General features: G+C 40.9%; 1 protein-coding gene across 1 annotated transcript in view; it reads right to left on the bottom strand.

Moving 5' to 3' along the window:
- TLL1 (tolloid like 1) overlaps positions 1 to 16,244 on the bottom strand; it is a 123,173-nt gene extending 106,929 nt beyond the window's left edge. The window contains exon 1 of the mRNA XM_062493689.1: positions 16,073 to 16,244. Coding sequence (XP_062349673.1) covers positions 16,073 to 16,229 — 157 coding nt within the window. The 5' untranslated portion in view covers positions 16,230 to 16,244. The remainder of the gene's footprint in view (positions 1 to 16,072) is intronic.
- Between the last annotated feature and the right edge of the window lie 4,963 nt (positions 16,245 to 21,207).

Here is a 21,207-nt window from a genome sequence, read left to right on the forward strand (position 1 = left end):
CCTACAAGCCTGCGAAGCACTGGAAAGTCTTCCTCACAGTCACATCACTGGGTGAACCAATATTGCATTTTACTACTAGCTATATTCACCTCAAATCAATCTATAGCCAGTCTACATAAAGAAACACTACTCTCACAATCTTGCTGTATCATTTGTCTTCTAAAGACCTACTTCCTCCCACATTAGTGTCAGAAAAACATCAGGAAGAAACTCTGTGCAAACTTTATTTTGGAGAATTATTTGAGCAAACAAAAATAAGTAAAACACAGCAAACTCAGGAAAGCAAAACTCTCTGGGGTAAATTATAAATGTGATATGAAATCCTTAGACAAATATTACATAGTGAATACAGATATTAAAATAGCTAAATAATATTATGATATGCAATAGTGGCAAAGTATAAATACACCTGAGTCCTTAAAAGGTACACCTTTAATACTGGACCCAAATCCTTACTTCAAAAGTAAGGATGAAAATAATACAGATAGTTGAGCCAAATTCTGTCCTGTCCTGTTAAAAGGACAATAGCTGAATTTTTTAGCTTGTATTTTTTTCCAGAAAGAACATGTACATTTAACTATAGGAATTCATTTAGGCCACAGAAGATGAGAAGAATTACTCTTGCACAAAAATAAAAATACAGTGAATTAAATAAATACGGAATATAAAGATCTTGTAAATATATATTTACATTGACTTCTGGTCCTTTAATGTTCTCTCTCCTTGGAGCTCAAAAAAAATCCAATTATTAAGGAGGGTGGGTTTTTGGTTTTTTTCGTGTTTTATGTGTGACTATATGACACCTTTTTAAAATAAATTCTTAACTACAGAAATTCTTAACTACAGACATTGAAATACACCCATGTTAACAGTAAAAATCAAAATTTCTCCACTATGTTAGTTGAAATCTTACATTTTGTTCCATGAGTGCAAAGGACGAGGAACTTTTTGTGGCATCTTACCAGTGACTCTCTGAAAAGTGTTGATAGGCACAGAAGTCTCTCCTTCTTTCTCTGAATCAGGAGGAGATAGGAAAAGGCCATCCAGGAGAGAACTCTTAGGTGCAACAGAAAGGACAAGGTTGTATTGCTACTCAAGTAGGGGAAGCAATGGGAACAAATGAGATCTCCCAACTTTGAGCTTTCAAAATCATGACCTTAATATCAATAAACTGCCATAAAAAAGGAAGTCTCTGCTTTCCTCCCATAGCCAACGGATAGAAAAGTCCATCCGCTATGTTTCCACTAGTGCCAAGTCTCAGAATGCACAGGTGTCTAGGTTGGGAGCACTGATTGTCAGTCAAGGGCATTACAAAGATTTGTTAGAAAGCATTTAGCCACCTATAAAAAGGAGTCTGAAGACAGAGTACAGCATGGGTTGGCGTGATGAGCATAATCCAGCAGTTCAGCTTCCTTGGAAAAAAACCAGCGAACTCAGCACCAAGCCTGTATGGCACAATTGCATCCCCACATGAAGCTGACAGCTATTTCGGTGTCAGAAGCATTGTTTCACATCACCTTCTGTGCTGGTACACCATGGAGGTCATGCAGAATAAGTTTGCATTGAAATTCAGGAAAGCCTGAACAAGAAACACACAGTGAAAACTATGAGACAAACTAGCAGGGGGAAAAAAATGAGACAAAACAAAATAAAACAAAACAAAGCAAACAGAATGAGCCAGTACCTGGTCATTACTTTCTTGTTGAAATATACCTGTGGCATTATGCATTTTCTGTACTTTTTTCCAAGTATGCCAAACATTTCCAGCTGGACAGCTGCTTGTCACCCTTGAAAGATGACACATACAGTACACTAACTATGGTAAGCATTTCCCTGCTCCAGAGAATTAAACACATTTTTCTTCTTGGATGAAAAACAAGACAAAAGTTATTAAACACTGTCCCATATATCTTCTATTATAGAGCAAGGCTATTGGGAAATGGTGTATATTTCGCCAAGTTTCCTTTGAGTCAGCTGCAAGGTTTTTGCTTGCCAAATGTAGTTAAAATAGAAAGTAAAGAAACTGACAGCAACAACTGAATCAAAAGTTTGGTGCTACAGTTTTAATTAAAATCAGAGCTAAGAAAAAATACTGAAAGTTTTGTGGGCTAATATGTATGTTAAAGAAATGTACCAAAGACCAAAAACAACAACAATCAAAAACTGTTATTTAAACTCCTCTCTATGCCTAGAAGATGCATCATCAACAGCACTTAATAACGTCTGAATTTTTTTTTATTCTATACAGAAAAATCTTTACTACCTTATTTTTATACTTTACAATAAAAGTACATTTATAACTTTAACACATAAACACTAGTTGATGTATTAAAGCTATGTGGAACAAACCAGAAAATTAGTTATTTAGTTGAATGCATATCTAAAAGCATCTTATTTTACACACATTTCTGGTACATTTCACAAGGCATGCTACACTATTTTCATTGTAGTAAAATCATTTACTAAATATGAAAATCCTAACATTCTTGCAGTTCTTCAACATCCCATGGAAGCTTACATTAATAAAATGTCAATGCATCTCTTGGTCTCCAACACAAAAAGAATTTTTCAAGATGTACAAAAGCATTTTGCTTTCAGATGTACTGAAGCATTACAGTATTCCTCAGCTTTCTAAAATTCACTCCCCAGCTCCAAGGAACTACAGCAAGTACCCTCCAGACTCAGGGGGGAGCTGCAGGATTTGTTCCGGAGCATGGTGTGGCGTGCAGCCAAAGGAGTCATTTAGCAGAGTTTTTGGCCAAGCAGGAAAGTGTTCCATTTCTTCTGCCATTCACTGAGACCCACGAGGAAACTGAGACAGGAAGTCAGGCTTCCAGATAATAGGAGTGTTCCTAATGATGTCCTTTGGCTCACAGCACAGAACAGTTCCTCTGTGCTCCCCCTTGCTACAACATCTTCTGTCCATATAATTTCCTACTGTGAAGGGAGAACAGAAAAAGCTTTTAAAATTAGCTTTTCTTTGCACCCAGTTCAATAATTACCCAGTTACCTCTTGACTCCACTGTAATGGATTGTTGAAAAAAATGCACTCCAAATAAGTTTCAGTAAAGTGACCCTAAATACAATTTTTCTTCAACCTTAAATTCTGACTTGGTTAAAGTGAATACCACCATGCCATTCATCTCATTAGAAGTAACAGGAGATCCTGAGAGAAAGTACAGCCTGAGTGAAGAATTCAGCCTTATACACAGACTTACTCATCCTTATGTGTTGCAGCACAAAAACATAAAGCATTTAATATTCATACATAAAGGTGCCAGAACACAAAAGTCAGATAAAAAAAATAAAAACACTACTTTATCATAAAGGGAAAGAAACCCCCAGACAAAACACCTTCATTGGCTGCTGTGTGTCCCTGCCCAGAGCACAGCTCCCTGCTGTACACTCCATATCATGGCCCATCTAACACAACCCAGGGTCTGTTCTTCTGCATCCCACCTGTCGGATCTGCCCTATCCCACAGCAGGATACAAGGCAGTGCTATTTTAGCTATGATAGCCCAAAGAGATGAAATTCAAAGTCTGCAAGGAAGGTAGCTACCTTTTATTAGACCAATCTCACAGAAAGAAAAAGCGTAACAAACTTCCGGACACAAAATCTTAATAAGCCAAGGCATTTTACCAGGTGTAAGAGCTACTGAACAATCCACAGCAGTGTCCAAAAGCAAAACCAAAAGATCTGTGCAAGAACAATTCATCTGTTTTTAACAGAATGACAGGTTGGAACAAAATGCCAGAAGGAATTTTGAGATGTGTATCATTAGTTAAAAGTCACTACTTCAGCAGCAGATAAACTTCAGAGAGCAGTTTGTTCTGCAGAAAAAAAAACATTGACAGAAATTTCTGCTGGGAATTATCTGTGACTGCAGAGGGCTCAGTACAGGATAATTCATCTATGTTTTGCATCTCAGGTCTACCTAATTACCTGGCTTTACCAGGCAAATAACCCATTCTCTATGATTTCTCTACAATTTCTATCCAGCTTTAAACACTGATACCTGGGACTCCTCAGGCAACAAACAGGAAGGGAAACTAAATCCAGAAGTGATTCTGAAGAGGGCAGGAAGATGGAAAGATGCAGTGTGTGTTTGGTTGTGCCCTGGGGGGGCAAGGAATCCCTGCAGCTCCATTAGTGCAGGAGCAAATCTTGCACATGCTCCTTTCCACTGGACAGCTGTACAAAGGGTTTATTTCCATATCAGTACAGCATAAAAGGAATCACAACTGAGGAATCACACAAAGAATGGGAATGTTAACTTTTTTCGTTAGCACTTGCTAGTGGATCCAAAATCTTATCTAGGTCTTCACTGATTTTGATGATTTATCACCTGCTTGTTGGATGGAAAAAAACATTTTTCCACTGATAAAGCCTAGGATATTTTAGGTCAATGAAGGCAACCCAGATTATGTGAGCAGAAACCAAGGGTCAAATAGTTTTTCTTCTTCTGTAAGATTATGTAGTTAGAATTAAGTGTTACTATTTATATTCATTTTTGTTGATTTTTTTTCCTTATGGCTCTTATGTAGTCTTACCTTGTTCATAATTAGGAAAGACAAACAAAATAATTGGAAAGACTTGATTATAAGTGTAAGCAATTCTGGAAATTATTTTATTTCTTATACAAACTTGAACCTAGAATGTCTAGATCAATGAATCAGTAAAAATACATAATATGTGATGGAATGTTATACCATACACCAAATAAATCTAAGACACGTTATTAAAAATCTCAAAAAATAGCCAAGAAAAATTAATATTGTCCAAGTTGATAAAGATTGTCATGACTTTAGCTGACTCTCCACATTTTTTATTTAAAGCACCACAGAATTTCAGCTTTAGCTAAAAGATCTGCATATCTCTGTAACCACGTTACTGATCTAGGAGGCAGCTTTGTGTTTGGCTCTCTTCCATAACGCAAAAGGAAGCGTATGTTATAAATTCTCTCTACTCATGCTTCACTTCTGTAGACACACTGACTGTGATCCATCAGCACTACAATTCATATTTAATTCAGCTTCTTCCAAATTAAAGGTATTATGAATGAAAACATCCAAAAAGCTTGGATTAGGTTTCTGTATTTTCACCTGCATTTCATGTGTGAAAGGATTTCTTCTTCGTGAATGCAGATAAAAATCTGGAAAAAAAAAAAAAAAAAAAGGAAACCCCTCTCCTACCCTCTCTGCTCTTACTGCTCCTGCAATTTAGTGATCAATGAATCAAAAAACTGTAGAAGGTGAATCTTCTTTTGAAGAGGAAAGATTTTTCTCCTTACTTATCAAATAACTCCAGAAAACTCCGTAACTAGAGCCAATAACTTTCTTCAATAAGAATCCTCAGTCAAATCAACTTGTTTATCAACCTGCAGTTCTCACTCTGGCCATGATTTAAGTTCAATGCACTGAAGAAACAACATCAGAAAGACAACAGAAGTTTTCAAAACACAAAAGTAACAAACCATGTGATTAAATGCAAGGCTTGCACAGTTAGGCTATGTTATAAGGTTACTTAGTCCTATACAGCAATCTAGAGCTTTTCCAATCCATCCAAACTACATATAGCTCTGGGTGAAAAAATACTTTCTGCTCCCTTTTTATTTTGCCATTAACTAAATCTTCAATTTACTAAATAAATAAGGATATTAGTACACCTGTTCCTCCTAGTTTCCCAAGATCTCTTTAGCTACTAGCAGTCTCTGCATTAGAAAATATGTTAATTTGGGGACATGGGCTTGTCAAGCTTTACCTAATGGTACATGACTGGCACCAGTTTCACATGCTTGTTGTATTTTGTAACAAATGGTATATTATCTTTGACTTTACATTTCTTGAAATTATACAGATAAAGAACTGTATATGCAACTGCAACCATCATGTCTATCAGCATATTTAGCCATTTATCAGATTGCCCAATAAATAGATTATTCAGTTTTGACAAGAAGAAACCTATCTCCAAAGGTTGATAAATTGTTGCAGTAATCAAAATCCAGTCTTATCCTGAGGCTTCTCATAAGGGGAAAAAAAGAGAAAATCAGATGCTCTTCAAGCTGCTGGATTTTTTTCGCACCCCAGTCCAGCAAGAAAGAACCTGTAATCACAAGGTCACTGAATGCAAGATTTCATTATACTCTTGTGTTAGTGATGACAACTACAGAAGCTGGGGCAAAAATCCAACTGCCTTCATTGATGCGCCTGCAAAGCATTTGAGCACATGCACACAAGTAAGCCATAGCCCAAGTATACAGAAGTAAATTAATAGCCCTGCTTATTACTTATTCACCTATAAACATTATCTCTAAAGTAACTGGAAACACTCCCACTGAGTCCAATGGCCTCTAGGTCAGATTTACACACCTTGGCATTTATAAGTGGGGGAAAAGCAAAAAGAATAAAAGCACCCACCCAATCTGTATACATGACTTTAAAGAGCCTCTATAAATACTTCTATAGGCATTTTTGCTTCAATGGTAGCTCCTTAGGTAGTCAGGTAAGCGTGTGCATACATGTGATTTATAGATAAATGTATATAAGTGCTCCACTGGACACATACTGACAATCTATAAACGTGGGTAAATGCAGTTTTCTTCTTTTATGCTTGCATACAGTCATTTTCATCAACTATAGTTGGTCAATGTGTTTTCAGTGATATTGAGCTTTGAAATTCATTCACATCCCAAAATAGCTATATTGCATTTATCTTTTAGGCATGCTACAAGTCATGAGTTTTTGAAATAGCACTTAGGGAGGGCTGAGGAACAAAGGAACTGCAACACTGGATCATATCCAAGGTCCTGTCTTTGACAGCAGTCACCACCAGCTGCTTCACAGAATGAAACAAGAATTTGCAGTAGATAGACAGGCAGAATCTTGCCATATATTGGGGTTCACCCTTGTTTCAGGATACTAAATACTGGCTTGAACTCTGAAGCCTGAGGTATATATCCACTTGAAAATCATTATTGTTACCATTATTAAATATCAGCCCTCCAGATACCTCTGCTACCTCTGTAAATGTCATATCATATATCCAAATACTGACTTTGTGGAATCCTTTAGGAGATTTCAATGTAAAAAAAAGTTGCATAAAATCCCCACATCTCCTAGTCTCTGTTCTGAATTTTCCACTTCAGAATTTAACAGACTAGTAGAAGTAGAAACAAGTATCTTATATTTTATCTTCTTGTATGATTTCTGAAATTGTTCATGTTTATAATGTTTCTTCTTTTTCATTTTCTCTTTGATAACTTGAACATCATTTTACCCTGTTTTCATCAAACAGTTTTTTCCAACAATATAACCTTGGGGGAATTAGCTACCCATGTAAGCCTGGTTCCTTAGTGATTTACAGGCTGAATTAATATTTTTTGTCTAAGGGTTTATTGTGGGTTTTTCTTTAGCAATTTATTTTTCAAGCATAAAAGATTAATCTCTGTAAGTTATTAGAACATAATGCAATCATGGCATATCAGTAGCAACTGAAAAAAAGATTCCACAATTCAGTCCTGAATCAATAGTCTTGAAGAGTTCCATAGGTAAAGACTGAATAGTTCATATTATGACAAAAGGATGGGCTGATGGACGTATCAAAGATCCTGGTACTTAAATGAAGGTCATAAAAAGTGGGTAACATGCCTTCCTTCAACATGGTGCTGGCAATTTTTCATGGAAACACACTATGCTCTTCATCTGAAAAGGGCTGAGCAGACTGCCCAAACATAAAACACCTAATTTACCCATTTCCCTGTACACTTATACAAGGGATCAAGTACAGAATTATAAGTATGGGAACAGTTGTAAAGTAGTGTGGCATAAACCACCTACAAATAAAGCTGTAGCAAGAGCATGATTGTAAGAGTAATGTTGAGTAAGGGAAAAAAGCAAGTAGAAGTGAAAAAGATGTATGCAAATTTGTTATAAATATAAGGACATTTTACCAGATGGAGAAATTGGGCAGTTCATCGTCATGTTCTCACACCCTCAGAGTTGTTCTAAAACTACTCCTCATGAAAGCAAATATAATTTGCTCTGCAAGTAAACTGTTTAAATAAATCTTGATATTATATAAGAACCATGTGAAATTATTTTCTTTGCTTATCTGAATAAATTATCCAGAAACATCAGAAGCTCTGCCTTTTGGCCAATCTTTGGAAAACCACTGTGCCCAAAGCAAAATTCTTTATGCACTTTTGGGTAAGTGGAAAAGCATTGAAGGTCTTTAGTGCTATAATGCCCATGAAAGAAAGAACATACCTAACTAGCACCTATTAAAACATCAGACACCAATAAAATGGATTTGTTTTTGTCTAATAACAGTTAAACTTGTTATTAGGAATATATTTAACTGCTGCTACCAGTATGAGAAGAATGTAACTCATCTGTGCAGCTGTTTTGATACAACCTCCCCAGCTGATGTCCTTGTCCCCTCACTTCTTATAAGAGTTGATACTTAAGTTCCACCATACAATTTACGATATCCAAGAATCACAATGTGGCTGGAGAGGTACTGGCACTTTTCAAATGCAGCAATGTGTCTCTGTCATTCAATTTAGTAGGAAAAGACATTAAATTCATGAGGAGAGCAAGAGAATTTTTTCCAAAGTCAATTTAAATGCACTGAAAATGAATTTTAAAATAAACATCCTTCCTTTTCAATTTTGTGTCCTGATTTTGCTGATTACTTCCTGATCAGGCATCACTTATAACCATCAAAATGAAGGAAAAAAATTCAAAATCAATTCTAGTCAATTATTGATGGACCTTTTTATCATTAAAGTATATATAGGAAAGAAACTGGTTTAAAAAACACTGCATATCCTATTAAGCATTGTATTTCACACACCTCAGGAAAAATATAGGAGTTATTTTGGAATAATATTGATTTTTTGGCATTTTGGTCCTGACAATCTCTGTTTTGTAATATTGAAGAGAAAACCCACAAAGCTACATTTTGGAGCATTAATGTTCTCTATGAGCTATCTGATTGTGCTCAAATATTTTCAAACATCTGATTCTCACTTATAGTCACTCAACATTTGCACTTGCAGACCATTGCTCAGGCAAAACTTCCCCCAAAAAGCCATCTGAGAGTATCTGTCTGAGTGGGAGCTGCCTCTGTAACAGTCTGCAGGAGCAGTCACTCACATGGGTCGCACACCGACGCTCCACATACGTCCAGAGCACAGCCTCCACCTTCACACTTCCCAGCTCAACCTGTTCTGCTGCACTACTCTTTATACAACCTTTGCACTTCAAATGCTTCGAGTACTCCTATTCCTGTTGATCAGCAAGGGACTGTCTTCACATCAAATCTTGGTATTTAGGTACGTGAGTTCAGCAGAGAAAGAAGATTCATGTATGTGTTCTGTATAAACATTTGTAGCTGGATATTTCAGGACTGGCTGTGCAGTGCTTAACAGATCATTGCAGCCCACTGAGCATCCAGCACGAGGCCTCTGAGAACATGCTGGTCACACACAGCCCACTCATCTTCCTCCTCCTCCCCATTTCCAGCTGTGTGCACGGGCGCCCAGTTTCTTTGCTACAGAGCTATCAAAGCACTAGAAGACAATCTTACAGAAAGCCTGATGATGAGCTAGAAGTTATATTTGGAGGGAAGAACTGATAATTGTCAGCAAGAGAATAACACATCGAGGGAGGAAAACAGGGAGGAGTAAAATACTGGTCAGGCAGCAAAGGGAAAAGCTGAAAAGCAAGTAAAAAGTGCATTCAGTGGAGAGGGAATCCAGAAGCATGGGAACTTGCCATAACACAATGAAAGAAATTACAGGAAAAGAAGTAGAAGATACACAGCAGACGCAAAGAATGAATATGCATTAAAACACATTAACAGATTGGCCATTAGCTCTCAGCCAAGAAAAATATCCTGACAAGACAGAACTAAAAATACCACAAAGATTTCTCTAGTCACACTTCCAGTTCTGTTACTCTGAAGAGACGTAGGGAAAAGAAGAGAGGTAGCTTCTGGTTAAGAATGGAGGGTATGGACTGTATTCAATAATGACTGAAACAAGTAGATTAGAAAGATCCTGAAGAGGCTGAGAAAAGTCTGAAAAACCTTATGAAGTGCTGCTCATCCAACTGAAAGCTTTGAAAGGCCAAAACTTAGTTTTGTTCTGTAATAGTGCTCTTCCAATATATCTTTTCTACAGATACATATTAAAAACAAAAAATATATACCATAGTATTTTTCTTAAGTTGAAAGCCAGACTATAAAAAGCTATTTCAGTTTGAGGATAATATATCTTGTCAAAACAAAGACTAAAGATTTCTTCCATTGTTCATTCACTGCTATAAAATTTAGACTGCTGTTCTGCATCCAAGAAGGCAAAAAAAAAGAAGTCTTCCTTCTCCACAATGTCCATTGTGCTTGAGAAAACCAGAAGGTGACTCTCCAGTCTTACAGCACTTCCATTTTACAGACCTTCTGTCACTACCATGCACCACACACATGACTTTTTCTCCAAAAAGAAGTTAATGAAATTATGTCATAAGCCCACTGTCCAGAGGGGCAATCACAATGACATAAGGCAGACATCCAGGTGTGGTGAACGTTTCGGAGTTTGCCTTGGGGACTTGATTCCAAGCTCAATTAGATTTGTCTATTAGACTCATTTTTCAGTGATGTAATAATGCTCCTTGCAGTTTGACATGCTGGACATATATTCAGAAACAGGCGCCTATGGAAAATGGTCTGGACATGAAACTGAACCTTTGGTGTGGAAGGATATTCACAAAGTTGGAACATAAAACGCTTTTAATGTAGTTTTCCCAGGGTTTCATATTGAATTAATCTTTTCAATGAAGCTGAGGAGAAAAACAACTTTATGTTCTCACAAATCTCTTTCAAAGGTGTTGAGATACCACATTTAAGGGCATAAAAGATAAAGCAATACTGGAGAATTCGGGGAGGGGGGGAAATATTTAAAAGCTAAATTTGTCAGTGATCTTATTTACCCTGTAAGTTTACCCGCAGCAGGATAGAAACCAGTTGGGAAGAATATTCAGAAAAGCTTGTTTCTGTTTTAGCTGCCTACACTATGCACTTACTACATGAACAGTCACAGTTCTGTCAATCTGGCAAGTGATATTAGCAGCACAACCTCTATATTAGTACAAACTGCACAATATAGCTTTAAAAGTCTACTACATAACTCAGCTATAAATATGAAAGATCTTGATTACCTAAATCATGCAACAAATTCAAAATATATAATCAGAGGTTTTAAGAATTTTCTTATTACCAGAATGTAAAATTAGAATGCTTACAACTGAGCACATGTCCCAGAGCACAAGAAGGAAACCAAAATAAAAATGTAGCAGTATAGAAAGCTGCTGCTACAACATCAGGAAACGATAGTTAGACTGCAGTTACAGATAACACTGCATAATAATTGTAGTCAACACTTACCATCAATCTTTCCTTTTCAACTATTTTACAAACAAAATATATTACTAGGTTTGACGCTTCAGTGATGTGGGAAATGCTAATTTCCCTGCTACAGACAATCCAAACTTTCTTTACTATTATTTATAAAGGTGCAAAGTAAACAAACTAGCTCCTTGGATTCTCACAGGAGGGGGAAATGGACAGGTGAGGACAGTCTGTCTTAATTTTCTCTAATTCTCGAGCAGGCAAGCATACATACATACAGAATTTGTTCTTAGTCAAATAACTGCAGGCTAACAAACTTTCAAGGTATAAAGCTGCAAATTTAATTGATAGTCTTCAACTTTATTTTTTTAAATATTTTTATCTGGCATCACTGAGGAAAAAAATAAAAGCAATTCATGTATCATTTGAAAGGAAAACAATCCAAATTAACTGGGTTTTGGCAGGGGGAGTAATCCAAACTAACTGCAGTGAAAACTGTAAAAGTTTCAGTGATATTCTTCTTGGGAGAATTTCCCCTAGTGCAAGGCAAAATTTCTTGTAAACAAACAAACAAACAAAAACAGGTCCACAAAAGGGAAAAATAATGGCCCAAGGAGCTCAGCTTCAAGCTTATTCCCCAAACCTTTTTGTTTTAGGAAGTGAAATACCTCACAGAAGAAATGCTAAAAGATACTTATCTGAGGACAGACAGCTGTCCAGAGGCTGAAACAGCACTGTGGCTATACAACAAAACTAAGACTTCTTGCCTAATATCCCACTGTTCATGGTATTTTAATTGGAAGACCACACCAGAGCACGCCCTCTTTTTTTATTTGCTTTGTTTTGTTTTAGGAAAAGAAAGCTGTTGAGAAAACAAATCAAAAGCCTTCAAAAAACCTTGAATATCAACTCAGTCCACACTATGAACAAGTATTACAGGATGGAAGATGATTTTTCAAGCCATCTCACTATATGTTTCTTAGCAGATATCCTAAATAAGTCATAAACTGTGGTAAGAATGGAAAAAAGGGAAAAACTTCAGGAATCCACAGATAAATGCAATTGCAATCTGAAAAGTCTGATGATGCCCCTAGAAATCTAACCCAGCATTTTCTTCTTTGGAGTGATATCTGATCATACAAATGCTGATCTATGTCCTAAGAATTTGAGTATGGCATTCCCAGTCTCTCACATCTTCTGGCAAATTAGACCTTGAAGATGAACTAAGAATGCCTTACACTTGAACTCACAAAGGTAAACACTGAGGGCAATATCCTGCAGAGAGACACAAGGAAATATCCGAGACATCAGAAGCTGTTAGATCACATCCCGCTGTTAACAGTGTGCCAGGATTCTTGTCATAAGGAGGAGTAGCATGACCCAAAAATTCACACACAGGTTAAAGGTCTGCAGACAAACCCATGGGAAACCACACTGCTCATCAAGTTCTTCTGCACAATGTCAACAGCTTCCTTCCAATGATCGTCTCCCAAGCAGCATCACAACATTTATCCAGGCCCTTCTCTTCTCTGAAGCTCCAGGTCTCCCAGTGTGATGGCTTCACTACTGAGACCGGTTGTTGCATAAAATAGCTGCTGTTTTAGATGCAAATGGCAACATCAGTTCCAGAAACACCTCCTAGCTCTACAGGGCATCTGACAGACTGCTGTTACCTGTAGATTTTTCACAAAGCTGGAAATACTGTAAGAAAATGTACTTTTCAGCCTCTATGGCATCCCGCACTGTGCTGCTCCTGCTGAGAATTTTAAGTCAAAGCACCCGTGTGATTCTAGGCACATTCACTAAAATGATCCCTTCCTCATGAAAATGTTAAAACACACATATAGTAACCATAAAAAGATCCCACAGGATACCCATAAATAACCCCTCAGAGGCAGACTGTGTTTCTGGTAAATTTCTTCAGTTTTTTCACAATAAAACAAGGAGAAAGGGACCTACAAAAGAACATTCATTCAACAGGGGTAGATATCTATGAAGAGATACAGAATTACAACTTCATCTAACTATGGATCAGATGCCTCATGTACAGTGCTTTCTGTCAAGATTACAAATGTAATCTATGCAGTAAAAAATTAAGCAGCGAACACTACTCACTGGGGAAAATTTGAACGCAAATAACTTCTAAAATACAGGTGAAACAATCTTGCATCAGCATATTTGGGGGTAGGTCAAATTATTTTAGCATGTCTAAAATTTGCACAGGTATCACTGGAGTTTTTGAAGCGTGTCACTAGGTAAAACCATAAATGACTTCAGGTGTTTGCTAAGTTGCAGAAATTCACTTATATTTGGTTCCTAACAGAACACTGACCAGCCTGAACAGACTAAAAACATTAAAAAGCACTTTTACAACCTCAGCTGCAGACCCTCAAGATTCATTAAAAGCAAGTGTTAACTATATCTACAAAGCTTGGATACCTTGAGCATTATCTCAGTAAGAATTCTCTTATTTTATCCTGTTACCTTTCGCATAGTGACACATAAATTTGAGTGTGAATGTCTCACACTCCTGAGTGTGAAGCCTGGCTTTGTCCTTCTATAGGGCCTCATTGCGGCACCCATCCTAATGGCAGAGGATCAGTAAATTTACTCCTGGGAGTGCAAAACCCATCCAGGATGATAAGAACTGACCTAGGGATAACACACACTTAGGCTATGCTGCTAAAAGAGGCTGAGTACCCGCATCACAGCATCTTTGATCAGGCACCAGTACTTTAAAGGCTGAGATTAATGGAGCATTTAAGGAAGGTCTAGCAGGAAAAGTAAATTGTGAAATACTCTTGGAGGATCAGTTTCATTGATATAGAGTTTTCAAGTTTTTATTAAAGATGATGGCACACACCCAGTGTGCAGCAGTGAGGCAAGTTTTCATTTCTGAAGTACTGTCACACACTAAGAAGCAAACAAAATAAATTTGATTTTTTTACTGGTTAGAGAACCTCAAAGTGACAGCTTTTAAGACTAAGAGGAACGACACACAGGTAACTCTTCATATACCTACCCGTCTCTCATCCCTGTACTACCTAAGCTCCCTATTCTTGTGAAGCAGCACAAGTAAGAACTTCAATAAAATGTTTCCATGGGCCAAATTTTCCAAACAAATGCTTCTTTCTCCAGGCAAAATGAAGTGATGGCAGAGAATTGGCAATGCAGATCAAATTGCAGTCTTCTACTGTTGTCTTTCTCTCATGCATAACCTCAAAACAGTAAGTATCATGAATTATAATTGCTAATTATTCCCACTATGAAACAAGAATCCCACAGCAAACTGAGAGCAAATACGCATTTCTCATTACATAAAATGATGCATTCTTAAAGAATTGCAGACCAGAAGAGTTTAGTTTAACAATGACCAGTTACTTATTTGTGAGTGCTAATTGAGGAAAAAATAATGTTTTGTTTGCAGTTGCTTCTGCTCTTTTTGAACTCGAACATTCTTCAGTGGTAAGCAAGTCAGACCTACCAATTCACACTTAGTAACAAAATATTTTTGTGACTAGAAAAACAAAGTGTCTGCATATGTGGCATATATGTACACCACATTCTCGTGAATAAATTAAGGAAAACCACACAGATACAACGAACACAACCATTGGCTGAACTAGTTTTCAGAATATAAAATAACTAATTAATGCAAAGGAGACTGCTAGAAAACTTGAGCACTTGTTTAACAATAGAGATGTTGGGAATGGACAAACCACTGTTGTTGATAATACCTTGAGGAGGATGGAAAAAAGCATCACCGAGATACACTTGTCTACTGAAATACCAGAGAACCCGATTTCTGAGGTCAGTTCCTGTTACTGATAACTTTAACGGGTGAAGAATTGTATCTAGCATTAAAGAGGCTGCAGCCCTAAATCAGTAGGATAAACGTTCTAGAAAACCACTGTACAACGTGAGAAGAGGCTGTAAGGCAACTCTTCCCGCCCAGTGTAGATAGAGATCTGTCAGGCACCGACCACCAGCCCGCAGCAAGCCCCGGTCGGGCTCTGGGAGCGGGACGCGTGGGCTCTCCCGGCCGAAGCCCCGGCAGACAGTCACCACCCCCGCGCATCCCTCCCGCTCGGGAGCCGCGCTCATCGCGTCCACATCCACGGGGCGGCCGGCGCCGAGGGTCCGCCCACGGGAAGGGGTGCCCGGCCGGGGAGCGACAGGTTGGGATGGAAGAAGGCGAGAGGGAGGCGGGGGCCGCGCCCGTACCCGCGGCGGGGGCGGGCAGGGCCCCGGGAGAAGCCGCCGCCGTCCGGCGGAGCCCGGCCCGGCCGCTCCGTGTTCCCGCCTGGCGCTGCGGGCCGACACCTTCGAGCCCCGCCGAAATGTTCTCCGCAGCTTCCGCGGCTCCGGCGGCGCCGTGACCCCAGAGCTCTCGGCCGGCCTGCCCGCCGCCGCGCCCCTCTCCCAGCCCTGCCGGAGACCGTAGGGAAGTAAGCGGCAAGTCCCAGAAAAGCAGGTCCCGGGTACCTTCCCCAGCTAAGGGGGCTGGACGTAGAGCTCCGGCTGCCCTCGCTGCCGCTGCCCCGGCAGGGAGCAGGTGAGCCCGGGACTCCCCCCCCTCGCGCACCCCGCGTAAATAAAGCCGAGACAAAGTCACCATCTGGGGAGGGGGCGGGGAGCTGCATTAGACGTGGAAGTCACTTACCGGCTTTGCAAGGATCCTTATAATCTATCGCCTCGGCTTTATCCTCTTCAGTGAAATCGTAAGTGTAGTCATAATCAAGGCCAGAGCAGGACGAAGGCTTCCCGCAGACAGTCCACCCGGCCAGCCACAGTGCCATCCTCCAGCAAAGCATCTTCATCCTCCCTCGGGCGGAGAGGTGGCGAGCAGGGCGAGGGTGAACTAGGCGGCCGGCTCTGCTGTCCTCGCCGGCTTGGGAAAGGAGGGTAAGGGATGGAGAAACCATAGGTTTTGGGGCAGGTTGGTATTTTTTTCCTTCTACACCTGGAGGCTCTTGCAGGAGACGGTGCTCCCTAGGTAGCCCCAGTCAAACGGGTGCGACACAGAGTGAGGAGCATGAGCGTCGCTGCCCCCCTGCCCCCTCACCGGGGAAAAGTCGCTGGGTGTCTGGGTGGGCGCAGGGGGTGGACTCAGGCCGGGAGATCCTGTCTGTCAAGGCTTCCCCTCGCCTCTGTCAAACCCCAGCCAAACTTCCCGCGGAGGAGGAGGCGGCGGCTGCTGCTGCTGCCCGCGTCCCGCTCCGCGCCCAGCCCGCGCCCCGCTGCGCGCCCGCCGACCGCCGCGCCTCCGACCGGGGTCCCGCTGATGCTGCCAGAAGATGGATCAGCAAACTGCACATCAGCAAACTATCTCGGGGAGAGGGGAAAATAGGGAGAGAGAGGGGGGAAAAAAAATAAAAAAAAAAAAAAAAAACAGGAGCGGAGAGAAGGGAGCGGAGAGAAGGGAGGGGGAGGTGGGGTGCACTACAGCAAACCGCGGAGCTCTACTGATGGGAGGCAGCAGCTAAGCTGGAAGGAGCACAGTGTCAGAGCTTCGCCCCCCTTTGCACAAACACTTACTCTAAGCTCTGTCTCTGGCCTGTCCCCCCTCCTCCGTCCCCCTTTAACTTACGAAAACCTTACAGGCAACTAACACACAGTCGTCAGCATCCTGCTTACTTATTCATACAGTCAGGGTCAGGATCCGGGCTGCTTCTGATCTGCTCCCTTGATAGTGTGTCTTATGGAAACGCGCGCATTCACTATACGCCTCTATCTCCATATAGCTTTCTCTCTAGATAAGCAGTGCATGGCATTTAAACAACAACAACAAAAGGATCGAGATCAGATAAAACAATGCACAGACCGACACCCGCCAGCCAAAAAAGCGCGAGAAAATGGGTGATGAGGAGGACGATGAGAAGAATTAACTACAATTTAGGAGACAGGAAAATAAATCGGTATCTGCATATTTCCCCCTCTGCTACCGCTGCTTTGCAGTGTTAGCCCCATGAGCTGAAGGATGGGGGTTAAGGAGCGAGGGGGAGGGGGAAAGAGAAAAGTTTAAGAGCCCACAGTTTGTTTAAAACAGAAGAAGGCATTATAAAAGGTCCACTGGTCTCCAGAAGTTCAGCCAAGCAGCTGGGAACCGGTTCCAAAATGAAAGTAAGAACCAACAAACAAACAGAAAAAAAAAAATTCACGGCAAACAAAAAGTAAAATTGCAGCATGCAGCAGCAGCGCAGAGATCTTGCAGTACGGCTTTCCTGCTCTCACGTGGATCTCCAGGAAAGTGGTGGTTTATTTTCCAAGCGAAGTTTCCGCGGGAGCCACCGCCCCGCTCCGCGGTGTCCTGCCTCGCCTCGCCCGGCCCTGCCGCGCTTCAGCGCCGAGGAGCCCCGAGCTGCCGCCGGCTGCGCGGGGCCGGGTTTTGTTTTAAAACCCGAGAAGGGATCAGCGCGCAAAGCCTCATTTCAGCCGATCAACCTGGAGAGGGAGGGGGAGGAGGGGTGGAGATACGTGCTGCTGGAATAAAATAAGATCAAGCGGGGGGAAAAAAATACACATCTAGGTAGCTAGAGATCGCCCTGCCTGCCTCCTCCCCTCCCCCGAGAAGGGCAGCTCCGATCCTGCAGAAACGCCTGAAACTGTTTCAGACCAAGGTGAGACTTTTCCGTAGCAAACTCTACTCCTCCTCCTTTTATGAGTTTCCATGGAAAAGGGCGGGGGGGGGGACGAGGGGCGGGTAGAGGGGTGTTTCTTCTGCTCCCATTTCGCCGGAGTGTCACATTTAACACGGACTTTTGAAAGCGCTGCCGCGGAGAGGTGGCCGTATCTCTCACGTCCGAGCCCGCACAGGCTCGCTCTCCCCGCAGCACTTCCCGGTAGCCTTCCCTGTGTGGTAGGGGTGGAAATCCGGAGATTTCCCGGTCCCTTCCCCTGGCCGTGCCCGGAGCGCAGGCAGCGCCGGCAGCGCGCCCCTTGGCCCCGCGGGCCGCTCCAGGTGCCGCGGGGGCGGCGGGCACGCCGAAAGCACTCCGGAAAGCTCCGGGTGGGCACACTTTGTTATCGCAGCTATCGAGGGAGGGAGGGAGGGAGGAGGCACAACTTCCTATCGCCGCTGTCAAGACTTACCCAAAATACGGGGGTCGGGTGGGGGCAAGGTGCAAAACCTCCTTTCGAAGGACGAAACCTGTATACCTGCATACCCAGGCACTCTGCATCTCTCCCTGCCGTCCTGCAAATGAAGGGTTAGTGCTGCTATAGATAGGCACGCCTGCCAGGCAGTAACATTAAAACTTCAAAGGTCAGTTAAGACAGAGCTTATAGGAGTTTATCAATATTAAGAAGTCTGGCAACAAGTAGCATCTCTAAAGCATCCATGTGCTTCCTTACATTTTTGGCATCCAGGTTGTGACCACATTGTTCCTAACTCAGTCTTGTTACTCCAAATTTCAAAGCCAAGGAATGGGTAGCTGCCACTGAAAAGGTTCACTAGGCAATCTTTGTCCCAGCAGTTCAGTTCGCTGTGTGTCATAAAGCTTCCAAAAACACCACATATCAGATGAAAGAAAAGCCTGTGAAACTTGTGGCCTGCTCTTTTCCCCTTTTCCTCAAAATACTTTCTATGAGCAGACACCTCAGACACTTGGAACTGACTCCAAGGAAGTTATCAGAGATCCTTTCTGTCAGTCCCTCAGAGCAGTGCTGGGGCTGGTGACTACCTCTGCTTGCAGTGTCATGGTTTGGTGGACTGTGTTTTGCTAAAAAAACCCAATCTGAAATATGGTTTCTTTTATTTTTTATGTCCACAAAGGAGGCAGCTGATTTTGCAGTGTTATTAATTACGTGCTCATTTGAAAAAGTGGACCCCCCCCAAAACTGGTTTTGTTACTTTGCTCTTGCTTCATATATACACACCTTTAAAAAATTAATTTTCTTTCCTGTGCCTTTGCACCTCCACCCCAAAAAGAAACAATCAGTCTAGCAAGCACATGTTTGTCAACAGAGCTTTAGAAACAGTGATTTTGCTGATTGCTTTACAGCCCAAGAAGAGGAATGTACAACATGCAATCCTCAACATGCCAGTCTCCCAAGTGAGATTACTGGAGCCTCTGCAGCGGGAGATTAACTCTCCCAGCAAGGTAGGCACTGACGTCACCTTCAGCCTCCTTCTGCCCCCGACCTGAGCATCCGCAGCACAGGCAGAGCAGCACCAAGCACTCACAGCCTTGAGGACAGCTGGCCTTGCAGAGCCCTGACTAAGGCAGGAAACAAACTCAGAAACGCTAGATGGGAGTCATGCAGAAATCTGGGCACATGAGCACTATAACAAATGTGTGTATATGTCAGGGTAAAAGCTGTTTTCTGCTTGTAACCCAGAGCATCCACACATTAGAATTACCCTTTAAAATATGCATTGCAGGTCTGCAGAAGCTATTCTACATTGCTTAGTTATTAATATTCCTATCAGTCACATTAGTAAAAAGCTTTCTTTATATTAAAAGATTCTTTTTCCTAGTAACCAAACTGTTCCACAGTAAAAAAAAACAAACTTTTTCCCTAAGTAACCTGTTAATTATTCAACCTAGCTCTTTTCATGATGCAAATTTTTGAAACATTTTAAGTAAAAAATATTTTTTCCTTATCACACATTCATGTCTACCATTCCAAAAAGCTCACAACTCTGATAATCCATCTGACAACACAGTCAATCAAAAATCCATCCTACAGCCGTTTCCAAAGAAACGAATACATAGCCAGGAAGACAGAATGCTTAAGCTGGAAGGAAACCAACCAAAGGAACACAACAACAGCAACAACAAAGCCATTTTCCCTTTTCTTTTAAATTTCCTGATTTGTGGGTATATTACAGGGACAGAGATAATGGTAAATGTAGTTATGTTAAAACTGGCGGTGGTATTTACATATTTATTTATTTATTTTATCCAGAAAGCTGGAGGCTTTTCAGCTCTTCCTACACAAAAAAATAAACAACCAAAACAAAAAAAAAAAAAAAAAAACTTCATAAAAGGACAAGTACGTACAAAAGACAAACACAATCACAGAACTAAAAAAAAAAAAAAAATATGAAACATCGTTGCTCACACCTCCTCCTCATTCTTTGGCTATCTGTCTGCTGCATAGGCCTCTATCTAGTGTGGAGTTTTTGGTGGGTGGACACAATGGGCTTATTCACAAACATCAAGCTCAGCACATGCCTAAGGCTTTGAAGGCTGAAGACCATGGTGGGTCAGCTCCTTGAGATCAGGACTTGTGGGACTTTTCAGGAGGCTAAAATAGAGAAGTTCTGCAGAAGCTGGTTACCTTCCTGCTTTATCTCCTGATAAACATGTTCACTCTGAGGTACCTAGAGCAATTATGAAACAGCTGTAATTATGTTTAAGTATTTTTCCCCTCTCCCCAAGTGGTCATTCTGTAGGGAAATACTGAAGCTGAAAGCATATTGTGACAAATAAAGCATCTACAGTAACAAGGATGCATATACACAATTGTAAAACTATACTGAGTGAACCATATAAACTAAAATTAAACTTTTGAAGTTAAAAATCAAGCACTCATGATGTTAACAGCAGTGAGCTCACCAGAGAAACCATATTTCTCCCTTCTCTCTTACATGTACTTATATATTATGAAAGTTGCCCATTGCATGTTCACATACAATTTTTTCCTACAAAACTCCATGCTTGATTAACAAAAACCCCTTCAGTGTTATGTTTTCTGTTTTATTTTTGAAAGCATACCCCATGCTTTATTCATTATGCATTTATTCAGATCCTATTCTGCATACAGAGTTATTAATTTCCTCATGGGCATTTT

This window comes from Cinclus cinclus, chromosome 5 (assembly GCF_963662255.1).
Source record: "Cinclus cinclus chromosome 5, bCinCin1.1, whole genome shotgun sequence".
NCBI lineage: Eukaryota > Metazoa > Chordata > Aves > Passeriformes > Cinclidae > Cinclus > Cinclus cinclus.